This window comes from Lytechinus variegatus, chromosome 15 (assembly GCF_018143015.1).
Source record: "Lytechinus variegatus isolate NC3 chromosome 15, Lvar_3.0, whole genome shotgun sequence".
NCBI lineage: Eukaryota > Metazoa > Echinodermata > Echinoidea > Temnopleuroida > Toxopneustidae > Lytechinus > Lytechinus variegatus.
The window spans coordinates 17,015,343-17,040,164 of NC_054754.1; the positions used below are offsets into that span (position 1 = coordinate 17,015,343).

The following is a 24,822-nucleotide window of genomic DNA, read 5'->3' on the forward strand; positions in this document are numbered from 1 at the left end:
ATACAAACCATTCCCTGTTAGGGATGGCGTTTTGAGTTGAGGGGGGGGGGGGTGTCAGTGGCATAACGAGTATGAAACATATAGGGGACCAGATATAATTAGGGTAGAATATACATTTTACAAAAATTGCAAGCTTTTTTTTTACACAAAAATCTATAATACTGTGAAATAGATTTTGACATGATGTTGAAAAATATATTTTCATCATAAATATCATGATATTCGACCGTAAACATTTTTTTTTGGGGGGGGTGGGGGATTTATTCCCCATCTCTCGGGATCGACACCGGCCCCACGCTAAAATCGTTAGATTTGGTTAGCAAACTTTCATATTGAAGAAGTGAAAAAGTACATATCATTCTAAACGAAAATTAGAGTAAGTGGGCCATAGTCCAATCGACATTATTAGACTTTGGGGTTTAGGCTTAGCCCTTGTGGTATTCCACTTTATCCACTGACATAAATCCCAGGGGTATGGTGGATATATCTCCTACTGCCCATTGTTATGAGAAGAGAAGGGGTCTGTACAATCATCAACTCCACTTTTCGATACAGAAATGATTTTTTTTCTTCTTCTTTATCACCATCAATCATCATCATCGTCATCATCGTCATCATCATCATCACCATCATCATCATGGAGCGTTGTGGCCCAATGGATTAGTCTTCTGACTCTCAAACAGAGGGTCGTGGGTTCGAATCCCAGCCATGGTGGAATTTCCTTCAGCAAAAAATTATCCACATTGTGCTGCATGCACTCAAACCAGGTGAGGTGAATGGGTACCCAGCAGGATTAAATACTTGAATGATAATAATAACAATGCGCCCCGGAATAGATTATTTCTAGATAGATGGCACAATATAAATGCCCATTGTTGTTATCATTGTATTCTGAAGGGGGATGCGATGGGGTGGGGTGGGGCACACGACCAACAGCTGACATCATATTTTTATCAATTATCGGGGTAGACATATTATACTGTTAATCATCTCATACCTCTCTTCAAAAAATATTAATCTCTTCTTTCATTTTCACCACTAGAAAAAAAATAAAGAGATGCGGGGTTCACCCCTTTCTTGTAACGCCGGTCCCTTCGAGGACGCCCAGAGATCGACGTCATTTATTTTCCAAACGAAAAAAAATAGAGACTTCAATCTCTATATCTCATTTTCCTGTGAGCCTTATTTTCATTCCCCAAATTCCTTCTGGGACCCCTTTTATTTTTTCACATTTTCCTTTTTAATTATTTAAAAGATCATAGGGATGTTTGTTCTTTTCTTTTTGTAGTTCATCCCATGATTATTTTCATGAATTTATTTTTTAATTTTTTTTAATACTTTGGATGTCATGACAATCCCCTCCCCTTCCACCATTTTACTGGATAACAATCTTGGTTCTTGTACCACAAATCTTAGACTGAAATTCCGCTATTTCAGAGGAGTTTTTCAACATTTTCTGTTTTTTTTTTCTCAGTCCCCCTCCTCCTATATGGAGGGAGGGGAATCAGGGGATGCCGCGAAGCCAGATGAAGTCTCAGCAGAGCACATCCTGACCGTGGAACACAAATATTTTGGGTGGAACCCCCTCTATTGTCTTGAACAACACAGTTTTATATTATAAAAGATGTCAGCGCCCATATGAAAATGTGCTCTCTTGCACTGGTGACATTTTCCGGCGAATAGAAGACTTTGCTGTCGTATTGTGCAAATTTAGATGCCCTTACTATCTGGTAAATTCGAAGATGTCAGCACTATCGGGGAAAACAACACGTGTCAGAAAATCTAACCTCCAGAATGATGAAAAAAGGTATCTGCTTCCACTGTCGAACGTCTTTGGTTTTTAATGTGTGTCCCCACATATTGATTTTTGTGTTATATGTGGTCGTCAAATCAAAATGAGCAGTTCTCGTTTACTTACTGACGTTCTATTTAAGAAACTCCAAATATGATTGCGACATGTTCACCATGAATTAAAAATGGCACTAATGCCAATGGTAATGCAGTTTCGCACTGGCCGACTTTGAGCAAATTTCCCCACGAGCCTCGAGGCACCATAAACTTAGTCTTGATCTTGAGCCTGAGGATCTATAGGCAGGACAACAAGAATTTCAAAATGTGTTTGTTGTCCCAAAGAATGATATCAAAAAATTTCTTAATATCTAATTTATCATGTGAAACCACTTAAAACCTACGTAAAATTCATTTAAACTGTAAAAAAGAGCGATTTCATAGCACCAACATGGGTCGGAAAAAGTCATAGACATCGCGGTACATGCGTTATGCACTGTAGTTACTATCGATAGTTTTAACGATCACGATGCTGTGACTCTCCAATAGCCCCGCATGTGCAATTTTTTGTCAGATCGTCCCATATGCTGTTTTTCATGTTAGTACATACATGCGTGCACGTTTTTTGCGGACACATATCATGTACACATCTCCGTCGTCTGCTACGGCTCTCTTTTTCAGTCCCAGGTGTGAAATGTGTGTACATGTTGTATTTTCATTTGGTTTACATGCAGTTTGCCCACTTGTCATTTAGTCTAATGCCAAATGGGCTAGACCCATTTGGTCTACTGAATTGCAATTTCATCTACACTACACTTGGTCTAATTCTCAGCGAAATGTCCAGTTGGTCTAATTTCAACATAACCTACATAATTATATATTTGTTTACTTTGTCAAATACTGGTACATAAAATTGGCTTTATATCATGCAGTTCCACAGTGTAAATATGTATATTCATTTGGTCCACATGCAATTTGCCCACTTCTCGTTTAGTCTAATACGGAATGGGCTAAACCCATTTGGTCTACACTTGGTCTAATTCTCATTTTTTGAAATGTCCAGTTGGTCTAATTTCAGCATGACCTACTTAATTATATATTTTTTAAAATTAGATATATATATTTTAGTCTTTATACCAAATGGACTTGACCCATTTGGTCTAATTTTTTTTCTAATTGCCATTTGGTCTACAATTTGTCTAATTTACATTTGGTCTAAACTACACTTGATCTAATTTTGAGTCCAGTCAAGGGTCTAATTTCAACATGACCTACATTATTATGATTTTATACTTTGTGAAATAATTTTTTTCTTTATATAATTTCATTTCACCTTATAGTCTTAGCATTGGTTTTCAAATAAATAATACTTGAACAGTGGCATAATCATAACAATGGAGCCAAAAGTTTTGAAAGGTGTATCAGTTGAATTTATAAAGTTGTAAGCAGAAGCAAACAACAAAAAATGTTGAAGGGGGGGGGGGTGTTAATTAATTTCCTTTTATTTTCCAATGCCAGATCAAAAAATGATATGTTCTGTTCACTCTACAATATTTAATAATGATCCTTTTTTTTTAAATTATCATTTTTTTTCAGACACATTCGCACTACATCTACATGGGAAGAGAAGGAATTATTGAACCTCTTGAGAATATATTGGTCAAGGGCTGTAATGCAGGGGCACTTCCTGGGAGAAGTTTAATTTCATTTTAATTATGTGTTTTCAGGATTTTTTAAAGATATCTAATAGTACTATTGACATTGCGGTGAAAATTATTGCCCCTGCTGATAAAGTTTTTGAGTCCTCTCCATGCCCCTGCTTTATTTTAGTGAATAAGGTGTGGCACTGCCCTCTAAATTTATTTTGAATTTTAATGGGCTCCAAAATGCAGTAATTTATAAATGATAGCATAATCTTATTTCGATAAAGCATTTTACTTAACAGGGGGGGGGGGGGTTGAATTTGACTACTACACTAGCCCCCCCCCATGTCAAGGATTAAATTTTTGGGAAAAAAAAACAAAGCATATATAACAGATATAATTATTGCATATCAGAATGTTTTTTTTTTCCTTGATGTTTTCTCAATAACTCTAAGCTGTTATTAATGAATTCTTTCTTGAAACAAAAATAAGCAATTTATCCAAACATGTTAGTTTCATTTTGTTTGTAGACATATTCATTGAATTTACCCATTCAGTATAAGGTATGCAATCTTTCACAAATGTTGATTTTTATCACTGGTGGATCTGGGGGAGGGCACATCTGGCTCAACCCCCCCCCCTTGAGAGCCACAATCAAGATGTAATGAAAATATGCCATTTTCATCAAAGTATGCTCGACAAATTTTCATCCTGAAAATGTGCCCCCCCCCCAGGATAAATCCTGGAACCGCCCCTGGTTTTGATTAAGTTTACATGTATTTTCATTTTGAAAAAAAAAAGATTCCCTAGAGATTTATAAACAGCATGATTTACACTGAGCATTTCATACACTTTGCGCAGAAGAAGAAATATCTTGAGAAATTTGGTTATTGAATTATGGCAGATATCTTTTGGAAATGAAATTACTTTATTGCAGTTATTTCTTACATTGTATTGTCATTTTACTTGATAGAAATTCATTATTGTTTATAACCATGACAGTGTTATAAATTCATATTTGCTAAATTTTAATAATCATTTTGATGTTCTTTCATCTTCATGAAAGTATGAATTCTAGTCATCTGCTTCAAAGTCTGCCCAATGCAATGGTTACAAAGGGCCTAAGCATCCCTTGTCATTTTTTAATAATTAGTTAAGTCAGTAGTCAAGTAAGGGGTCAGACAGTTTGGCTGTATTATATTTGTTTAATTATCTTACTAGTGTCAATTTACTAAACTTTTTCTGCTTGTGATTGAACCACCAAATTGCCAGATAGTACCATTTTGTTGGGCAGACGTTAATATTGACTTCTAAGACTTACTTTCCAAACCAACCTGAAGATAATATGATACTTCATGTATTACAGGGGTATATTGCCTCCATTCCATTGTTGGGATGTATGCTATGGGCTGGGTAATATCATCTAACTTGTCCTGGAATAATCATTCTCTATAACAAGTTCACAGACAAACGGAGATTCTACTTCAGCAACTCTCAGTTGAACATCATCATTCCTGGCATTGGTGGCGGAAGCCAAAAATTTTAGGGGGGAACCGCCAAAATTTTTTGACCCCCCCCAAAAAAATAGTGACCAAATCATATCTTCGGGGGGGGGGGAGGGGGCACAGAAAACAAAATTGAAAATTGACAAGCCAAAAAATAATTAAATAATAAGGTTATCAACAAAAAATTGAGGGGGGGAATCGTCCCCTCCCCACCTCAAATTTAGGGGGGTACACCCCCCCCACTTCCGCCGCCTATGATTCCTGGTGCTTGGAGATCTGCGAAAGGCAAGCTATAACATCCACTTAAGTTCCATTTCCTTTCATGTTTTTTCCTAGTGAGCATCTCCAAGTGTTCATATTTTTTCAGTATCCTTTTTTAGATTTACCAAACTCAGTTTTATTACCTGATAAAATTCTATCCCAAGAATTGAACACTTTGATCAAATTTGGTTACTTCAACTTAATGTTAAATAAACTGACAATATATAACTTAAAATTTATAATAAAAGGCAAAATAATAATTATGAGAAAAATAATAAAGAAAAACAGTTACTCAAATTCACTCAAAACCATACACTAATGTACTCTCCTCAAAAATCAGTTCTCACTTTTAGGTATTGATCATTCATTCAGTCAATAAAATAATAAAAACAGACAGGAGGTCCTCCTCAAAATAAACACAAACACAGTGTCTCACATACACACTACACATTATGAGTAAAATAAGTTTGTATCTTTCGTGGGATTTGTTTTTATGTAAATCTGGATTCTTCTTGTTAGTAGGGCCTTAGGTCACCCTGACTTGAACTTAAACCTTCCAATCTCAAGAAGGCAAGATATATCTCAGTAGATAGTCATTATCAAGATGTTTAGGAGTTCAACCTTGTGGTGAGGTACTCATAATGGCATCTGATATTCTGGCAGAAACAATGAGAAATAAAAATTGCATGAATACAATTATTTTTTCAATGCAAATTGAATTAAACGAGTCATTCAAGATAGTGTGTATATTTTTTAGAGGGGGGGGGGGGGTGATGGCATGACAAGTTTTTAGTCCAAATTATTTTTATCTTCATTATTTTTTTCCACTTTGTATTACCATTTATTCAAAAATTGCAATAAACATATTAATAAATGAGTTTTAATCTAGTTGGCAAAAGAAAACCAGTGGCGGCGGCAGTGCAAAGAAAAGGCCAGTAAAAGGCAGTAAAAGCACTGAGTGACTGACACCACGGCACTGACAGTGAGGTGAATGTTCATTTTCCACTGCATGCACATTATTGCTCCATCATATTCACTCGTTTTCAGAAAATATTTAGTTATTCCTCATGTGACCATGATTATCTCCTTCATGTCATTACTCTGGTGTTTATTCATGATTTTAAATTCAGGATATCATTTAGCAAACAAAGAAAACAAAGCATTTCTTGACTGTGAATCTGTGATTCCGTGTGATTCAAGTTCAATTTCATTTCTGTGTATCACACGTACGCACGTACGTGACGTAATCTTGATCTCTAATAGTGATGTTAATTAATCATCCCGTGCGCGCGATTAAAATGGCTCGAAATTCGACCGAATTCTAGGGCAGCTCAGCTTGTAAACCTCACTGAGAAGGGCTTCCACAGCCCTTGCGATTCCCCGCGCTGCAATTTCACTGCAAGACACAGAAAGGAAATCAATTCAAGTTTCACAATCAACGGAAAATCCAGAACACTTCGAGACCCATTTTGCAAGAAATACAACTAAATAAGGTAAGAATTGAGAGCAACTCAACATTTTTGACTTACCGACACTTTCATGGTTATTTTTGGAAGATTTCATGGAATTTGGGGCACGAAAATGACTTCGGTAGCTCGCGAAAGTCCTATGCATTACGATGACATATTTTTCATCGCACGGGAGGACAATCACAAAGAGAAAATATCATATTCATCCGTGCTGACAGGGGCTTAATGTTGACGATATCGCATCGCTATGCAATTGCACTGATTGACAAGCAGACAAAACTTACGTACAAATTTTGAGCACTTCCGCGACAGCGCCATCTAGTGACTATGGCCGTGCCTATTGAGGATGCAATGATGATGATTTTTTCAGATATGTCATATACTTCATCATTGACGTCTTGACACTCTCTCCATAGTGTCTGAAGCGAAGGACCAAAACAAAGATGGAATTCCCTAAGAAATCCATCTTTTTAAACCAAAATCACGAGAATTCTATGAATTTTATTCATTCTTACACCTTCCTACGCCTAATGCGTAGGAAGGTTTTAAATATTATTATATAAAAATAAAAAAAAAATGAAGATTTCTTACCTAACTGATGCCATGTAGACCCCTCGTTCCACATGTAAATATTAAATTTATTTTTTGATTATAAATAATTCATATCAATATATATAAATTATTTATGATCACGAGATAAATTTGTTAAATAAGAATTTTTATCTCTAAATTGTTCGTTAAGACGGCATTGCTTTCCGGAAGTACGTCATACATAAGCGGTTCAAGGGTCGACGCTATTGTATTTCCGTTGTTTACATGTGGAACGAGGGGTCTACACGGCATCAGTTCGGTAAGAAATCTTCATTTTTTAAAATTTTTATATAATAATATTTAAAACCTTCCTACGCATTAGGCGTAGGAAGGTGTAAGAATGAATGAAATTAATAGAATTCTCGTGATTTTGGTTTAAAAAGATGGATTTCTTAGGGAATTCCATCTTTGTTTTGGTCCTTCGCTTAAGACACTACGGAGAGAGTGTCAAGACGTCAATGATGAAGAAGTATATGACATATCTAAAAAAATCATCATCATTGCGTCCTCAAGACTACCATAAACTGTTCATGCTGTTTGGAAATCATTCAATTTCAATTCATCATGACATGGCAAGTCTACTCTAAGTAAAATTCTAACATTTCGAGGTCAATGCCCACCGCTTAGTCTTGAGGACTCCGCAAGCATATTTTTTATGATTTTGATATTGTCATAACTCACGGAGTCTTGACAAGGCATCCTATCTGACTGTGGAGAAGATATTAGTCCAGAAGGGAATTCCCTTCATATTTAACATTAGAACTAGTGGTCCATTTATAGACCAAAATTTTATTAAATTGCATACCCTTACTCCTAATGCGTGTTAAGGGATCTTAGTTCCCCCCCTAAAAAGAAAAATTAAGAGTTTTCTTACCAGACCGATGTCCTGTATCCATATTGTAAACACTGCGATACAATGCTAGTCTGACCCTTGAACCTGCTTTGATATGGTGTACACTTACATACTACCTACATAGCGGCACTAGGAAGTGCCGTTTTGAAAAAAATTCATAAATTAAAAATGTTTTTTATTGAATAATAAAATGTAAATATTGATTGTAATTTGTAAATAATTTTTATTATAATAAATTTTTTTTTTAAAAATCAATATTTACATTTTATACGTGCTGATTGACTGAATAAGTTTGGTAATTCAACAATTAAAAAATATGCGGTTTCGTCACTTGAGGTTGATGCTGTTTAAGTATATGTACATGTATTTATATATTACTTTGTCTTGGGAGTGGACTTGATCTTAAAACACTTTAAACCTACTTCCATGAATATTATGATTCATCCAGTAATCTTGAAATAACAGTCAAAAATTGAATCATCTACTGGAATTTGTTGAATTGAAAGTATTAACTTACAATTCTCTGTCGTCGCGACGTTTCACCAACCGCTGTTGGCTTCATCAGGCGAATGAAAGCCAATCACGTCTTTCCAAGTGACTCCGCGCCAGAGTCAGCTGACCGTAGCGTCACTTGGTTCCCCAGGGGCGGAAGTTAATCCCGTGAGAGACAGCTTTGAACTTCCTGTAGGATTCGGTCCCAGGCGTGTGACAGCTGGAACCGCAAACCACCTCTCCGATTCAATGTTGGCTTCTCCACTCTTTCCCAAATAGCTTCTTGTACTCCCCTCTCGAACCACCTGCTTTCTTTGTCCAGGATCACCACGTCCTTGTTGTTGAAAGTGTGTCCCGTCGCGTTCAAGTGGGTGAAAACCGCCGATTCAGGAATGGCTGCGGAACCAGTAGATTTACGGTGTTGGTACATCCGAGCTCTCAGTGATTGTTGAGTTTCACCGATGTAGGAATCCTGACACTCGCTTTGTTCACATCTAATACCATAGACCACGTTTCGCTTCTTATCCTTGACCGGTTGGTCTTTCACGTGCACAAGCAATTGTCTCAGTGTTCTGTGCGGCTCATGTGAGGTGGAGATTCCGAACCTACCAAAAGTGCGACTGATCCTTTCTGATAGACCCGCAACGTAGGGAATTGTAACAAGGGTCCTATTCTGGCGAGGTTGGGCTGTCGCAGCGTCAGACTGGTTATCCGGAGTATTCGACTGTTCTTCCGAAGGTCTTACAGGTCGAGGTTGCTTCGGACGTGTGGCTTTCTGGAACGCCCAGCTGGGATATCCGCACTTTTCAAGAGAGTTCGTAATGATTTTCTTTTCAGCCGAATTGTCCTCCGGTTTACTCACAACGCTGTCCGCTCGATGGAACAGCGTCCTTATCACCGAGAGTTTATGCACCAGGGGGTGGTGAGAGTTGAAGTGTAAGTACTGGTTGGTATGAGTCGGTTTCCTATATACTCGGAAATCCAAACTGCCTCCTTCCACTATTTGTACTTCGCAGTCAAGGAACGCAAGTTTGTTGTCCTTACAGGCTTCCTGTGTGAACTTGATATTCACGTCTTGGTTGTTGATGTGTGTGTTTGAAGAAGTCGTGCAACTCTGACTTGTGGATGATAACGAAGGTGTCATCCACGTATCTCAACCAAGTTCTAGGTTTTCTGCCTGGGTAGCTCGAAATTGCCTTCTGTTCGAAGTCTTGCAAATACAGGTTAGCAACTATGGGCGAGACAGGAGAACCCATGGCACATCCATGTTGCTGTATATAATGTACTCCTTTAAACGAGAAATAAGTAGTATGTAAACAAGTAGAAACAGCCTCCACAATCTGATCAATGTTCAACTTAGTTCGGTCTTTCCAGCTGTCATTGTCGATCAAACATTGACGGACTACCGTGATTGCGTCGACAACAGGGATGGAAGTGAACAAGGCACTCATGTCAAATGATACAATTGTTTCATTCTCATCTAATTTGACCGTTTTAAGTTCTTCGACAAAGTTATCTGTGTTCTGGATGTGGTGTATAGTGTTACCCACCAACGGACTCAGAATTCGTGCAACAAATTTAGCCAAATTGTAGGTTACAGAGTCAATACTACTCACAATAGGTCTTACTGGAATCGGAGCTGGTTTATGGATCTTCGGGAGACCATAAAACGCTGGTACCGTCGGTTCCGTGGCCGGGGTGAGGTGTCTTTTCAGTTCTTCACTAATGTCACCGTTAGCATGAAAAGAATTGATGAGGGCACAAGTCTTCTTCTGATAGCCGTTCGTTGGATTGTAATTAATCTGGCGATAGGTGTTCTTGTCCTTCAGCAATGTCAGGCATTTATCCTCGTCATCACTTTTGTCAAGCACTACTGCACATCTTCCTTTGTCCGCTGGAACAATGGCGATGTCATTATTTTTATTCAATTCCTCTATCGCTGAATTCTCCTCCGCTGTGATGTTCGCCGCGGGGAGCTTGGCGTGCTTGACAGCGGCGCTTACGGTGTGTCGGAGTTCCTCCGCCTGAGCAGTATCTAACCTGGCTTTGTGAATAGCCGACTCTGTGGCGGTGATAATCTCAGTTATCGGTAACCGTTGTGGTGTGACAGCAAAATTCAGTCCCTTCGATAACACCGACACTTCCTTGTCCGTAAGTTCTCTCGAGGATAAATTCCTCACCCAACCAGAAGATTCCTGATTATTCCTAGTATTAATACTAGAAAGTTAATACTTTCAATTTTCAACAAATTCCAGTAGATGATTCAATTTTTGACTGTTATTTAAACCCACTTTTTTAGGAAAGAGGAACTTCTGGAAGCAGCAAGGAAACGGGTCGAATGTGAGAGAAGAGCAATGAAGATTGTAGAGCGCCTTCTTGAAACATCCATCTCAAAGTCTTTCTTTGAAGATTGTGTAAGTATAATTCAGTCCATTTTTAAATGGAAAACATATACTTTACAACAACTTTTCTATGAATGTAATAGTTGACTGAAATCTATCTTTAGTTTTGGTAAATTCCCTAAGAAAGTGTGTCGCTGTGTCCGAAAACAGTTTTTTGATGTGAAGGTTAAAATTAAAAATTAAATGTGAGTATATACATTAATTTGGTCTGTTGCCTGTTGGAAATTAAGTATCTTTGTATTATTGTCTTGTTTATTTATATAACATCCCTTCTCAAGCATGCAATGAGCTGAAAATTTCCTGATGTACTAGATTTGTTAAGTAAGTTTTCTAAAGCTACAAGTAATAATAATAGTAATAAAACAAATTACCAAGAGAGGGTGCTAGATATATTTGAATTCTAAAGGCTGGTAAAAATCAAAGTTTGAATTCCGATGGCTGAAAAAGCATTTAACAACCCCTACACTTTTATAGTACTGGGATGTTACTGAATATTCAATATAATTCACATTATTGACCTTTTACCAAAGTTTTTACAGGCTTTAAAGCAATCTTATTGGAAAGAGTAAAATGGGAGGGACAATTTAAAACAAGTTTCATCAAAATCGGTTAAGAAATAAGTGAGTTATGGACATTTAAAAAGTCTTGTACTTTCTATGGGGATCCTCAAATTGGCCACCATGCTTCAGAATCACATCATCAGCATCATCATCATCAGTAGAAGTAGAAGTAGTAGTAGTAGTAGTAGTAGTAGTAGTAGTAGTAGAAGTAGTAGTAGTAGTAGTAGTAGTAGTAGTAGTAGTAGTAGTAGTAGTAGTAGTAGTAGTAGTAGTAGTAGTAGTAGAAGTAGTAGTAGTAGTAGTAGTAGTAGTAATAATAATAATAATATTCCGCATTTATATAGCGCTTAATACATCGGAACGACGTCTCTAAGCGCTTTACAGACATATTATTACCCCGGTCATCGGATCCTTGCATGCCCGCATACAATGTATGCACCTTCTCCACTCCCTGGGGAGCATTCCAACAAGAGTTCCAAGACTCAATTGCTAGGCATACTACATATAGGCTTTCACATCCTACCGGGTACCCATTTAACACCTGGGTGGAGAGTGGCAAAGTGTGGATTAACGCCTTGCCAAAGGACGCTAGGCCATGGTGGGATTCGAACACACGACCCTCTGATTACAAGGCGAGAGTCAGAACCGCTACACCACGACGCTTCCACACTAGTAGAAGTAGTAGTAGTAGTAGTAGTAGTAGTAGTAGTAGTAGTAGTAGTTTTAGTAGTAGTAATAGTAGTAGTAGTAGTAGTAGTAGTAGTAGTAGTAGTAGTAGTAGTAGTAGTAGTAGTAGTAGTAGTAGTAGTAGTAGTAGTAGTAGTAGTAGTAGTAGTAGTAGTAGTAGTAGTAGTAGTATCAGTAGTAGTAGTAGTAGTAGTAGTAGTAGTAGTAGTATCAGTAGTAGTATCAGTACTAGTAGTAGGAGTAGTAGTAGTAGTAGTAGTAGTAGTAGTAGAAGTAGTAGTAGTAGTAGTAGTAGTAGTAGTAGTAGTAGTAGTAGTAGTAGTAGTAGTAGTAGTAGTAGTAGAAGTAGTAGTAGTAGTAGTAGTACTAGTAGTAGAAGTAGTAGTCGTAGTAGTAGTAGTAGTAGTAGTAGTAGTAGTAGAAGTAGTAGTAGTAGTAGTACTAGTAGTAGTAGTAGTAGTAGTAGTAGTAGTAGTAGTAGTAGTAGTAGTAGTAGTAGTAGTAGTAGGAGTAATAGTATTGTTATTACTAACATTATTATTATTATTAATGTGATTGATTATTATTATATTATTAATGTTATTATTATTTTAATTATTATCATCATCATCATCATCATTATTAATGTTATTCACACTGCCTTCTTTCTTGCAGGGTAAATACATCACCAGTAAGCAGTTTGAAGATGTGGCCGTTGAGAGAGCTATCGAGAAGCTCTGTGGCTATCCCATGTGCGCCAACAAACTAACTAACATCCCAAAACAGCAATACCACATCTCACTCAAGAGTAAGAAGGTCTTTGATATCACAGAGAGAAAGGTAGGTTTGTTGCTGAACCCTTCCCAACAAAGCTTAGTGATCAATTTTAAATACTCTAATTATCAATGCGATCAATATTGATCTTTATCATTTGTAATAATTAGCCCACAAACGGGTAGTACTCATCATATTTTATTCAATTTGGAAAAATTCATTTTCAAACCCTTTAATTTGATTAACGTTTGTCATTCTCTCTCCTGCTTTGTTTTTCTCCCCCTTTCTCTCTCTCCCTCTTTCATTTATCTCTGTCTCGTTTTTAATATTTGATTATAGAACTTCTGCAGTCAGAGATGTTTTCAGGCTTATAAGTATTACCAGGCTCAACTCAACGATGAACCTGTCTGGTCGAGAGATCATAAAAAGTAAGAAAAGTTCCACCCAATACTCACTGGCTTTTATTAACTCAGGGACTTTGCTAATTCAACTCAAAATAACCATTGATAGCTGTATTGTAGAGAAAATCTCTGTCTGTACACTGTACAACGTGATGCATACATCGCTGTTGTGTATGTTTAAATGTATGATAGACTTGATACACTCTGTGTGTATTGTGGATTAAACATGACTTGAATTGAAGTTGGCGATCTTCTGTATATGACTCTAGTCGAACAAAGTGGGCAAAGAGTTGACATGGACTTTGTTTTCTAATTTTCAGTAGAAAACACAAATGAGGCATGCTTGGTGGTAGAATACTAGCCTGTTGAGCAGTGGGTTGTGGGTTCCATCACAGATTATTTTGGTGTTACCAAAAACTTCTGTTCTATTGCAAATCCAATGCAATTCTATAAAGCAAGCATAATGGAGCATTAAAAGAAACTTGAGTGGCAATTGCATGCAAATCAACTACAAATCTGCCTTTAATCAATCGACTTGATGCTTGATTTTTTTTACTCAAAGTCATTGCTGTTTTTAAATTTCAGTATTGATAAACATTTTAATCTACTTATTCCAGCATCCCTCGTATCAAGCTGTTTGAGAATGATGCCAGCGCTGCCACCAACACAAGTCTCAAGCCTCAGAATGAAATCATTATGAAACAGGAAGTGGAAATGCCAAATGCCAAAGAGCAAACAGGAGAGGGCCCTTCTCAAGGCCAGGAAGGTCTGACTTCTGGAGTATCAGGAATGGGTTTGGGCAAGTCAGATGGAGAGATGGATCAGAGGAGGAAGGACCAGGATAAGAGAAGAGAAGAGATGCTGAGAAGAATTGCAGAGTCTGTGGAAAGACCTACAAAAGAAGGACAGAATCACAGAACGAAAGATTCCAGAAGCCATGATGGAGGTCCAAGGCATGTTGCTAAATCCCTTTCATGTACTGTTGACAAAGAACAAGAAGTGACAAAGCATACACATCCACCTGATGAATTACATTTGTCCAACCAGAGCAAACTAGATCAGACCGCTTCTACTGTTGATATTATCAATGAGAAGTGTGAAGTGCCAAACAAAGAGAATATTGCTAAAGATGGAATGGATAAACTAAACCAGATGAAATTGGTTCAGACTGGATTAGCAGAGAGTAAAGACAGTGTTGATTTGGAGGAAGATATTGCTCCAGAGGAAATGAGAGAGGATGATACAAAGAAAGCTGATGAAACTCGGCCAAAGAAGTCCCTTTCCTCCTCAGATCAAAGAACGAGTCACGAGAAGAAGAAAGCTAAAAAGAAAAAGAAGAAAGTGACTTCAGCTGAAAATCCAATGCTTGTCATCCTGCAACACATCCAACAGTGCATCATGGAGTGGAGAACGGATGAAACACTGAGACACATCTATGGTGGGCACTTCACAAAGTCAGGAGACCAAGTATACTCTGGTGACTCTGATACTGGTAAAGATGGCAACCTGAAAGATGGTGATCAAGACCTCAAGAAGAAGGCCCTCAAGGAGTTTGAGAAGCGGGTAGGAAATCGTCTGGACCGGGAAGATTTACGAGAGGGTGCCTTTCCTGCCCCGTCCAAACCCATGCCAGACTTTGACCGCCTCCGCAGGGAAGAAGAGGAGAGGTACGCCTTGAGAGTGAGGGAGTTCTTCATGGGAGGTGAGATGACGGCTCCTTCCGAACCTGCAGTGAAAGACGAAGAAGAACCTCTAAAGGTAGGTGATAGATTATAATGAGTTTTCGCTTTGCGACGGACAGTGCTTTCAACAATGCAGGCAAACCCTTTTAACTTTTGTTCCTTCTATTCCTATTCAAGAAATAAAATATTCTATACAAATTTTATTTCTTGCTATCAAGAAAAGGAATGAATGTGAAAAGGGCTTGCCATATGCTTGTGTTGCTGAAAACCCTGTATATCGCTGAGCGAAACTTGCTATTTCCATTTTGAGCAGTTATTGTAAACCCCCAATATATTTTTGTGGTATAATATGATTTACTGTGCACCATATCCACCCTGCAGATTGTTCAAGGTGTTGATATATAGCCATAAATAAAAGACAAAAACTCAAGAACAATTAAAGTGGAATCCAACCCAAATACATGTAGAAAGATGTTTTAGAGGAAAAAGAAAAAAGTCAGACAATACAATAAGTGCTTTGAAGAATATTGGACAAAGAATAAGAAAGTTATGAATTTTAAAAGTTCTAAATTGAATTAATTATCAGGATTTTAAAAATGAAATGTAATTTATAAATGGATCAATCACCAATTCTCAGATGTAGAGAAGCAGAGATGTGCACCCCATATAGATCAACCTAAAACTGATACTGGTTTATGTAGGGTGTATAAAATCTAAGCATTAAAGCATGACTTTTAAAGGGATCGTTTAACTTTGTGAGCAGCTGATTTAAAAAATTCTCAAACTGAGACAAAACATGTGTATGAGTGCCTGTATTTGTCCTAAAAAACCCTGAAACAGACCACAATATAGGATGAAAAACTGTAATTTAGATACAAGTAGCAATTTATTAGCTTGATTTTGAGAACTGTCTAGTAGATGGGTTCAGCTTATGACCAGTTTTCTCTAATTCAAAAAGTCTGTTGGTTATGTTTACTGCCTTCTGCTGTGTGTATCTCCTATACACACGCTATTATTAGCTGCACTGTACATTCAGTGTATACCTTGTACACATGTAGGTCATGCTGTGTTCATCTATGCGAACTGAATCACTATGACCCACAGGTCTCTCCTCCTGATATAGTGGATTTCTACACTGGGATTTTTTTTAATAGAAAATCATATCCCATTTAGAAAAATTGTCTCTCTATGTCTCTATTTCATAAAACTTACACAAGTTTTTGTAATTGGATGAATGTAACTAGACCAAAGGTCATTTGTGAGACAATATTTATATAATATTGATTGGCCTTGAGGGAGATACCAAATATATTTCCCAAACTAGTCTCATATTGCCCTCATCTTCGACTCGATATGGGTCTAGTGAGGGAAATATTTTTGGTATAGATAGATAGATAGATAGATAAATGGTATTTATTGTGATAAAAATTCAATTAGCAGCCAAAGGCTGAATTGCATGAATTTGTACATAGTAAAATCTTAGTAAACAAACAAGCGAAACAGTAAAAAAAATAACAAAGTATGCTAGTGTATAATACTGGAAAGGGGATACAAAAAGAAAAGCATAGAGAGGGAGAAGTAATGTCAAGTACAGGAATGGGGAAAGGTTAGGAGTAGACTAGATGTATATACCTTTAACATAATGCACATTTTAACATAAATATATATTTAACCAATTTTGAATGAATAACAATACATGTAGATTGAAGAGAGGATTGTATGAAATTACTTGCTTTGTAGAAAAGAAAAAAAAATAAAGCTATTAATTGGGTGGAACTGAAGGAGGAAAACATGTATAAATATTATAAATGATACAGTAATCTGGGTTGGGATTGCTCTCGACATGCTTGATAATGATTCTAAATAAACACTGTGTTGATGGTAATAATAATAGTTAAGGGAATCGGAGTAATGAATGAATTATCTCAAAAGAAATTTAAATTAAAATAAGAGGACGTGGAAGTAATATGATCTGAACAAAAATGTAGGTGTAAAGTGGGTTATAACATTAGCCAGTGATTTTTCGGAAGAGAAAGTTGAATGATTACTGCAGAAATTAACAATTAGAAAAATATTTCAAAAGTCAGTTACAGTTTAAGAGAAGCTACAAATAAAGCAACAAAGGTATAAAGACATAGTTCTTCACAGTCCATGTGAGTTTAAAAGTCTCGTAAAGAAGGGGACTGGGCTGTTCCTGTAGCGATCAGTTCTACTTCTAGGTTCGATGCATATTCTTCTTTTTCTTAGTGTCCTTGTATTTGTGTTCCTATCAAACCATGGGCACCCAGATTGAAAAGCTTTCCGAGCAAATTGTAAGCAAAGTTGATCACGTCTACTTCTCAAGGTAGGCAGCTGTGCTGATTCGAGAGCATTCTCATATGAGTGATATTGAGAGCCGAGGATGATTCTGAGGGCTCTCTTCTGCACAGCTTCGATGTTTTGGCTTTGGGCTGAGGTCAGCGAACCGTGCCAAACAGGGCAAGCGTATTCAAGTAGAGGACGCACGAATCCTGTGAATACGACAATCAAGTCTCGTAGTGGAAGAGCGAACCGTTTAAGAGATCTTACCATGAACATTCGACGGTTGGCTCGCGATACGATGTCACGAATGTAAGCGTCCCACTTAAGATTTCCTTGAATGATCACCCCGAGCACTTTAATCTCGTTTGCGGCACGCAGCTCCTCATTATTGAGGTTCACTTGAGTTGGCGGAGGAAGATTTTTCTTGAAGCACACCTGCATGGTGGAGCATTTCCTCGGGTTGAGTAGCAGATGGTTATCACGGCACCATGACTGAAGGATAGAGAGCGAGTCGTGCAACACATCATCACGATCCAAGACATTGCGAGAAATTGCTATTGTCATGTCATCTACATATTTCCAGTGAGCGACAGGCTGGTCGCGTAAAACATCATCGATTAAGGCAAGGAAAATCAAAGGACCAAGGCGTGTACCTTGGGGGACACCTGCTTTAACTACTTGCCAATCTGAAAACTTTCCTTGGTAACGGACACACGTCATGCGACTCGTCAAGAAGTCACATACCCACTGGATAGTATACGGGCTTGCTCCAAGATTGATCAATTCGGTGACTGCGATTGTATGATTGACTCTGTCGAAAGCCTTGCTGAAGTCTGTACATACAATAGTAGATACATTATTAGATATTTCAGAGCTTTCAGCAAGAAAGTTGACGATGTCTACCAAGCAATGAGTGGTGGATACCCTAGGTCTGCATCCATATTGCTTGGTGTCTAGGTAAGGGTTAATGTCCATTAACAGGCGTTTCGCGATGAATAGCTCTGCAATCTTGGAAAAATGGTCTGTGAGTGAGATCGGTCTTAATTTGTCAACGGTGCTAGGTGGGGAATCCTTAGGAATAGGCACAATAATTGCTTTTTTCCATTGCGATGGCACGGAGGCTTGGGCATAGGACACATTCAGGATCTTACACAGAGGTGAAGAGAGCTCAAGAGCGAATTCTCGAATGAGACGTGCAGGGATCCCATCAGGCCCGCTTGACTTCCCAGGTTGGATCCTCCTAAGTTCCTTGTAAACTTCCCACGGTTGGATCGTAGTGGGTTTACCAGAAGGAAGGTAAGCAGGTAACTCACTCGTAGACAGTGCTGGAATATCTTCACTAACATTAGCAAAGAAGTCATTGACTGCGTTGGCTATACCACACTGGTCGTTCTTTTGGATATTTGGAACACGGATGTCGTTGTTCATTCTTTTATCCGTACCAGTCATGATTTTTATGTTCTTGTACCAACTAGATGGGTTGTCACGTTTCAGTTTCTGAACTCGATCAACGTAGAATTTAGATTTCAGAGATTTTACATTACGCGCAACCTTGTTCGAAAGGTATCTCCATCTCATTCGATCAATGTGAAAAGCAACTTGTCTTTGATGAATGAGAGATTTCAGGTAAGGCGTAATCCAAGGTTTGTCTGTAGGATGTAGCTTTATCGTCTTCAAAGGGAAATACTCATTCATCTTGTTGGTAAGTGTGTCGTAAAAATTGTCACACATCACTTGGAGGCTGTCCTCCTGGTTAACCTCGGACCAGTCGTGATTGCAAATCCACTGGCCAAAGGAACGAATATCTGACTCTCTCATAGGTCTGACAGTTCGTTTCCTGGTTGACAGACTTGTCTGGTGGGGAAGGCTCTCTCTTGGCAACCACAAGACAGCATTATGGTCAGACAGTCCAATTGGTGACGAAATGTCCGGTTCATTGTAAAAGGCTTGGAGATTAGTGATGATCTGATCAAGAATCGCCTCACCTCTTGTGGCCTTTTTGACAACTTGGAGCAACTGATTTCCAAAACACAGGGGTGTGATATCGACCCTGTTAATATCTCCAAGGATGACTAAGGCGGCATATGGATGTCTTGTCTTGATGTCGTCAACACAATTTGTCAGGTATTGCAAGAGTTCGGCTTCCACCTCGTTATCCGGTGGGGAGTAGACAGCTGCAATGAAAATACTGCTGACTGAGCGTGGAAGACGGTTGGGTCTGATCTGGATCCAAACTACCTCATGGGGATCAGCTACTGGTAGGAACTGGATTGGTGTCGGGTTAAGGCGTGACTTGGAGTATATCGCAACACCGCCTCCTCTGCGACCTTGTCTTGACTTTGTGAAGACCTGGTAACCTTCGACTCCATATGATGACGAAGGTTGGTCGTGAGTGAACCATGTTTCTGTTATTACACATAGATCCAGGTCATAATCCCCAGCTATAACCGAAAACTCATCTAGTTTGTTATTTAGAGATCTTGCGTTACATAAATATATAGACGGGAGGTAATACCTTGTTCTAGTTTTCTCTACCAGGTTAATGTGGATCAGATTCTCTTTTCGTGATGAAGAGGGATTGTACTCACTGTCCAAAACTTTCCGTGAGGATAATCGAACAGGAATAGAACGTCTGATGTGACTACCACCGCGGCGACCACGATGTCGGTGCCTAGCAATGCCAAGTGACCTTAGCGTATCTCTCACGTCTAATGGTAACACGTCCTTTGTAGTGTTACGTAACTTGTACAGCTCGTCTATCGTGTACTTTTGAATGGAAGTCCGTGGATTTGGCGTTGACATGTCCAGCGAAAATGAAGCACTAACCCGCCTTGTATCTAGACGGTCAGTTACGGGAAGAGTCCCCACAAATGTATGGCAGGATATAATCACAGACAGTTCAAAAAGTAACGCGTTCAGATTCATCATGAAAAACACATAACAGTTCCTATAAATCACGAAACTTACACAGTATGCATGTCAATGATTATAACTTCAGTTTTCCAAATGGAATGACCTCGGAACTTGGAAATAATCCTCAAAAAGTAGAATTTATGGGCAACTCCAGAAAGTAACGCCAGTCAATATTATTATTACCTGTTACCACTTTCTGGTACATTAAATTAACATATTGATAGATTATATAACCAAATTGTTGGACTTACCTTGGTCAAGCCTCTAGTGTCAATTCTGCACTTTACCATTGTGACGTACTTCCAATCGCTCGGATCCGGCGTTGTCTTTATTATGACGTATATTGTTGGTGCGCGGATCCTTATGAAGCGTATCTCTTTATACGCATCCACAAATGCGGTGGGGATTGATGAGCTCGGAATACGGATATTATGGACCGCTAATTATTGTACGTAGGTGCAGTAGGAAAATTACTCTTTTCGGGGAGGAGGGGTGTACGAATATTATGGTCACTCGTCATTCAGCTGATCGCTGACCGAGCCATTGTGACGTAGTTTATGTTGAGTTAATCAGTTAGATAGACAAAATACGCGTTTATATCATGTCTCCAAAATGCCTCATTCAGGTAATAATTCAAAATAATTTGGTGTGTTTGATACTAGTATGGATCTCAGGAAGCCTGTTGATTTTGAATTCAAAAGGTCAATGTCACAGTGACATGTTTTCATCTTACCCTGAAGTAGTCTGCAGTCCTTGTAATTGCGATAACTTCAGTTTAACTCAAGCTAGGCTCAAATGATTTGGTGTGTTTGATACTAGCATGGATCCCAGGAAGCCTATCGATTTTGAGGTGAAAAAGTCAAAGGTCAAGGTCACAGTGACATGTTTTCTTTGTACCCTTCTGAAGTTCTTGTAAACGTGATAACTTCAGTTTAACTCAAGCTAGGCTCGATAAATTTGATGTGTTTGATACAAGCATGGATCCCAGGAAGCCTGTAGATTTTAATTTCAAAAGGTCGAAGGTCAAGGTCACAGTGACATGTTTTCATCTTACCCTACTGAAGTCCTTGTAAATGCGATAACTTCAGTTTAACTCAACCTAGGCTCATATAATTTGGTTTGTATGATACTAGCATGGATCCCAGGAAGCCTATTGATTTTAGGTCAAAAGGTCAAATGTTAAGGTGCCACCTTTCACTTTTCTTGCCTGACCAATAACTCAATTTTACGCATTACAGGCAGGAGTATTAATCGCTCTCCCTAGTGATACTCATGTTAGTACAAGGTTGGTAGCTGTACAGTGTTGGTTCCGTAACGGAAGTCGACTGTAGCAGGCAAATGCTTCATAAGCTTTTCTTTTTTCTTTATATATAATTTTTCAGCCTTTGGTGGAATCCATTGTAAGAGCAGAATCACTACCACCTGTAGACTCTAGAGCACAGCTGACCATCAGACGAAAGATCATACTTGATAAACTTGGTGCAATGTAAGCTTCTATTTTTTATGAATCTGATATATTTCAATTTCATATGGGTGGTTTTTTATTGTCTCACCTGCGAAGCAAGTGAGACTATAGGCGCCGCTTTTCCGACGGCGACGGCGGCGGCGTCAACATCAAATCTTAACCTGAGGTTAAGTTTTTGAAATGACATCATAACTTAGAAAGTATATGGACCTAGTTAATAAAACTTGGCCATAAGGTTAATCAAGTATTACTGAACATCCTATTAGAGTTTCATGTCACATGACCAAGGTCAAAGGTCATTTAGGGTCAATGAACTTAGACCATGTTGGAGGAATCAACATCGCAATCTTAACCTGAGGTTAAGTTTTTGAAATGTCATCATAACTTAGAAAATATATGGACCTAGTTCATGAAACTTGGACATAAGGTTAATCAAGTATCACTGAACATCCTGCATGAGTTTCACGTCACATGACCAAGGTCAAAGGTCATTTAGGGTCAATGAACTTTGGACGAATTGGGGATATCTGTTGAATTCCCATCATAACTTTGAAAGTTTATGGATCTGATTCATGAAACTTGGACATAATAGTAATCAAGCATCACTGAACATTTTGTGCAAGTTTCAGGTCACATGATCAAGGTCAAAGGTCATTTAGGGTCAATGAACTTTGGCCGAATTGGGGATATCTGTTGAATTCCCATCATAACTTTGAAAGTTTATGGATCTGATTCATGAAACTTGGACATAATAGTAATCAAGCATCACTGAACATTTTGTGCAAGTTTCAGGTCTCATGATTAAGGTCAAAGGTCATTTAGGGTCAATGAACTTTGGCCGAATCGGGGATATCTGTTGAATTACCATCATAACTTTGAAAGTTTATTGGTCTAGTTCGTTAAACTTGGACATTAGAGTAATCAAGTATCACTGAACATCCTGTGCGTGTTTCAGGTCACATGTCCAAGGTCAAAGGTCAATGAACTTTAGCCGAATTGGGTGTATCTGTTGAATTACCATCATAACTTTGAAAGTTTATGGATCTGATTCATGAAACTTGTACATAAGAGTAATCAAGTATCACTGAACATCCTGTTCCAGTTTCAGGTCACATGATCAAGGTCAAAAGTCATGTAAGGTCAATGAACTTTGGCCATGTTGGGGTTTTTTGTTGAATAACCATCATATCTCTGTAAGTTTATTGGTCTAGTTCATAAAAAGAGGACATAAGAGTAACCATGTATCACTGAACATCTTGTGCGAGTCAGAGTAGTATGCAAAGTCAGCACTGCTGCTATATTGAACCGCGTGATGCAGGTGAGACGGCCAGAGGCATTCCACTTGTTCAAATTTGACGCCAAAAATGTGCAGACCAACCTTATTTTTTCATTGTTAATCCTTTTTTTTTTACTGGCAACTGGTGCAGTAGAACTTCATCAATGACGTGGAAAAGGAAAAACAAAAACAAAAAACAATAGACTGGCTCATTTTGTTACAAAGTTCAGTTAATGTAAATGTACCAAATTTAGATCTGTGATAATATAGTGACAGTTAAACCGTGGCTTTACAGAAAGGGGCCCGTATTCTGAAGTCGGGTTTAACTTAAACTTAGGTTTAAAGTTGTGGTTTAATTATGGATAGCCAATTGTTACATAAATCACTAACAGTAGAGATATCATATTTCAGCTCATTTGGCTCTCAAATTGTTCATTATACGAAAATGAATGTTTATGAGTGCAATGAACAGAATACTTCAAGAGGTGAAAGATGAAATGATCCATTCAACGCGGCTACGCCTCGTTGAATGGATATATATCTCATCTTTCACCAAGTGAAGTATTCTGTCCATTGCACGAATGAAAAGACATTCACTAATTGGTTTATATGACACCTGAAAAATGATTTTTTTTTTCATATGAAATTCATGAATTTCGATGCAAAACGTACTCATGCAGAGAAAGTTTGGTTTGTGAATGGATCTAAAATTGCATGGTCGATGACGTCATTGTAAAATGGGCTGAATGATCGATATCAAACAAGCAATCAATTCACATGGATCTATCTAGGTGTCATATAAGCTTGTCTAGGAAGTATAAATAGATCCATCGTCTTCACCATCGATGAATCAGGGAATAGCACAGTAAATATAAGAAGCATGCAACTTAATTATATTTTTGACACTTTTGGCTTCCCATAATGGTGGCACAGAGTTAGACCATGGTCTAAGTTAAACCTGACTACAGAATATGGGCCTTACTCATTAATCAGTGTTTACTGCAACTACTTTCATTTATCGTTACAAAAAAGAGGTTGCATGTATCCCTTTTCCTTCCCGGATCCACCTCTGCCTCTTTTCAGTTCATCTTTGATGATCCTGTCACTTAATATGATCATTGATTAATCAATTTACTTTCCAGCTTGCCGGGCATTGCAGTCTCTCTCCAACTGTCTGTCCATGAGGTCAATCCGTTGATGACCGATCTGGTCAGGACATTCCACCCTGGTAACCAGAATATCTCCTTCAAACCCATAGCATGGACTCTACTTACAGTTTTACTCATCCATATGTAAGTACATACGTTCTGTTCCATGATGTCTCTATACCTCTATTCATGAAGATACCTTTACTCTATTGTTGTGTATGCGAGGGACAGGGTTAAGTTGTCTGCACTCTGAGGGCACATACAATTAAATTCACAATTAGGTCTTGAGTGAAGTCTACCAAAAGTTGTATCTTAATCTGGCGCAAATATTCACTACTGAATGACACGCGCCTTATAAGCTAAAACAACAACAACAACAACATTAATTTTTGAGACACACCTACTCGACTTTAAATCCTTGTAGGTACTCTAAAAAATAGAAAAGAAAAGGAAGAGAAAAGAAAAGAAAAAAAAGAAAGAAAGAAATATTTGAATTTTTCAAAGAAAATAAAGATGAATAATATAATATTTATGATGGTGAAAATAGTCAAATTGACTGGTTGCCAACTAAAAAGAACCCTCCCCCTCCCCTTGCTATGACAGCTCAGGATTGTAGCAGGTACAGCATACAC

General features: G+C 38.1%; 1 protein-coding gene across 1 annotated transcript; it reads left to right on the top strand.

The window, feature by feature from the left end:
• The first annotated feature begins 1,590 nt into the window (after positions 1–1,590).
• On the top strand, positions 1,591–24,609 carry LOC121428767 (putative RNA polymerase II subunit B1 CTD phosphatase RPAP2). The gene is made up of 7 exons (XM_041625585.1): positions 1,591–1,807; positions 10,902–11,016; positions 12,906–13,070; positions 13,344–13,432; positions 14,023–15,163; positions 21,684–21,787; positions 24,185–24,609. Exons 1-7 carry the CDS (start codon positions 1,743–1,745, stop codon positions 24,336–24,338), a joined length of 1,833 nt encoding a protein of 610 aa, XP_041481519.1. The 5' UTR covers positions 1,591–1,742; the 3' UTR covers positions 24,339–24,609.
• Positions 24,610–24,822: the final 213 nt, after the last annotated feature.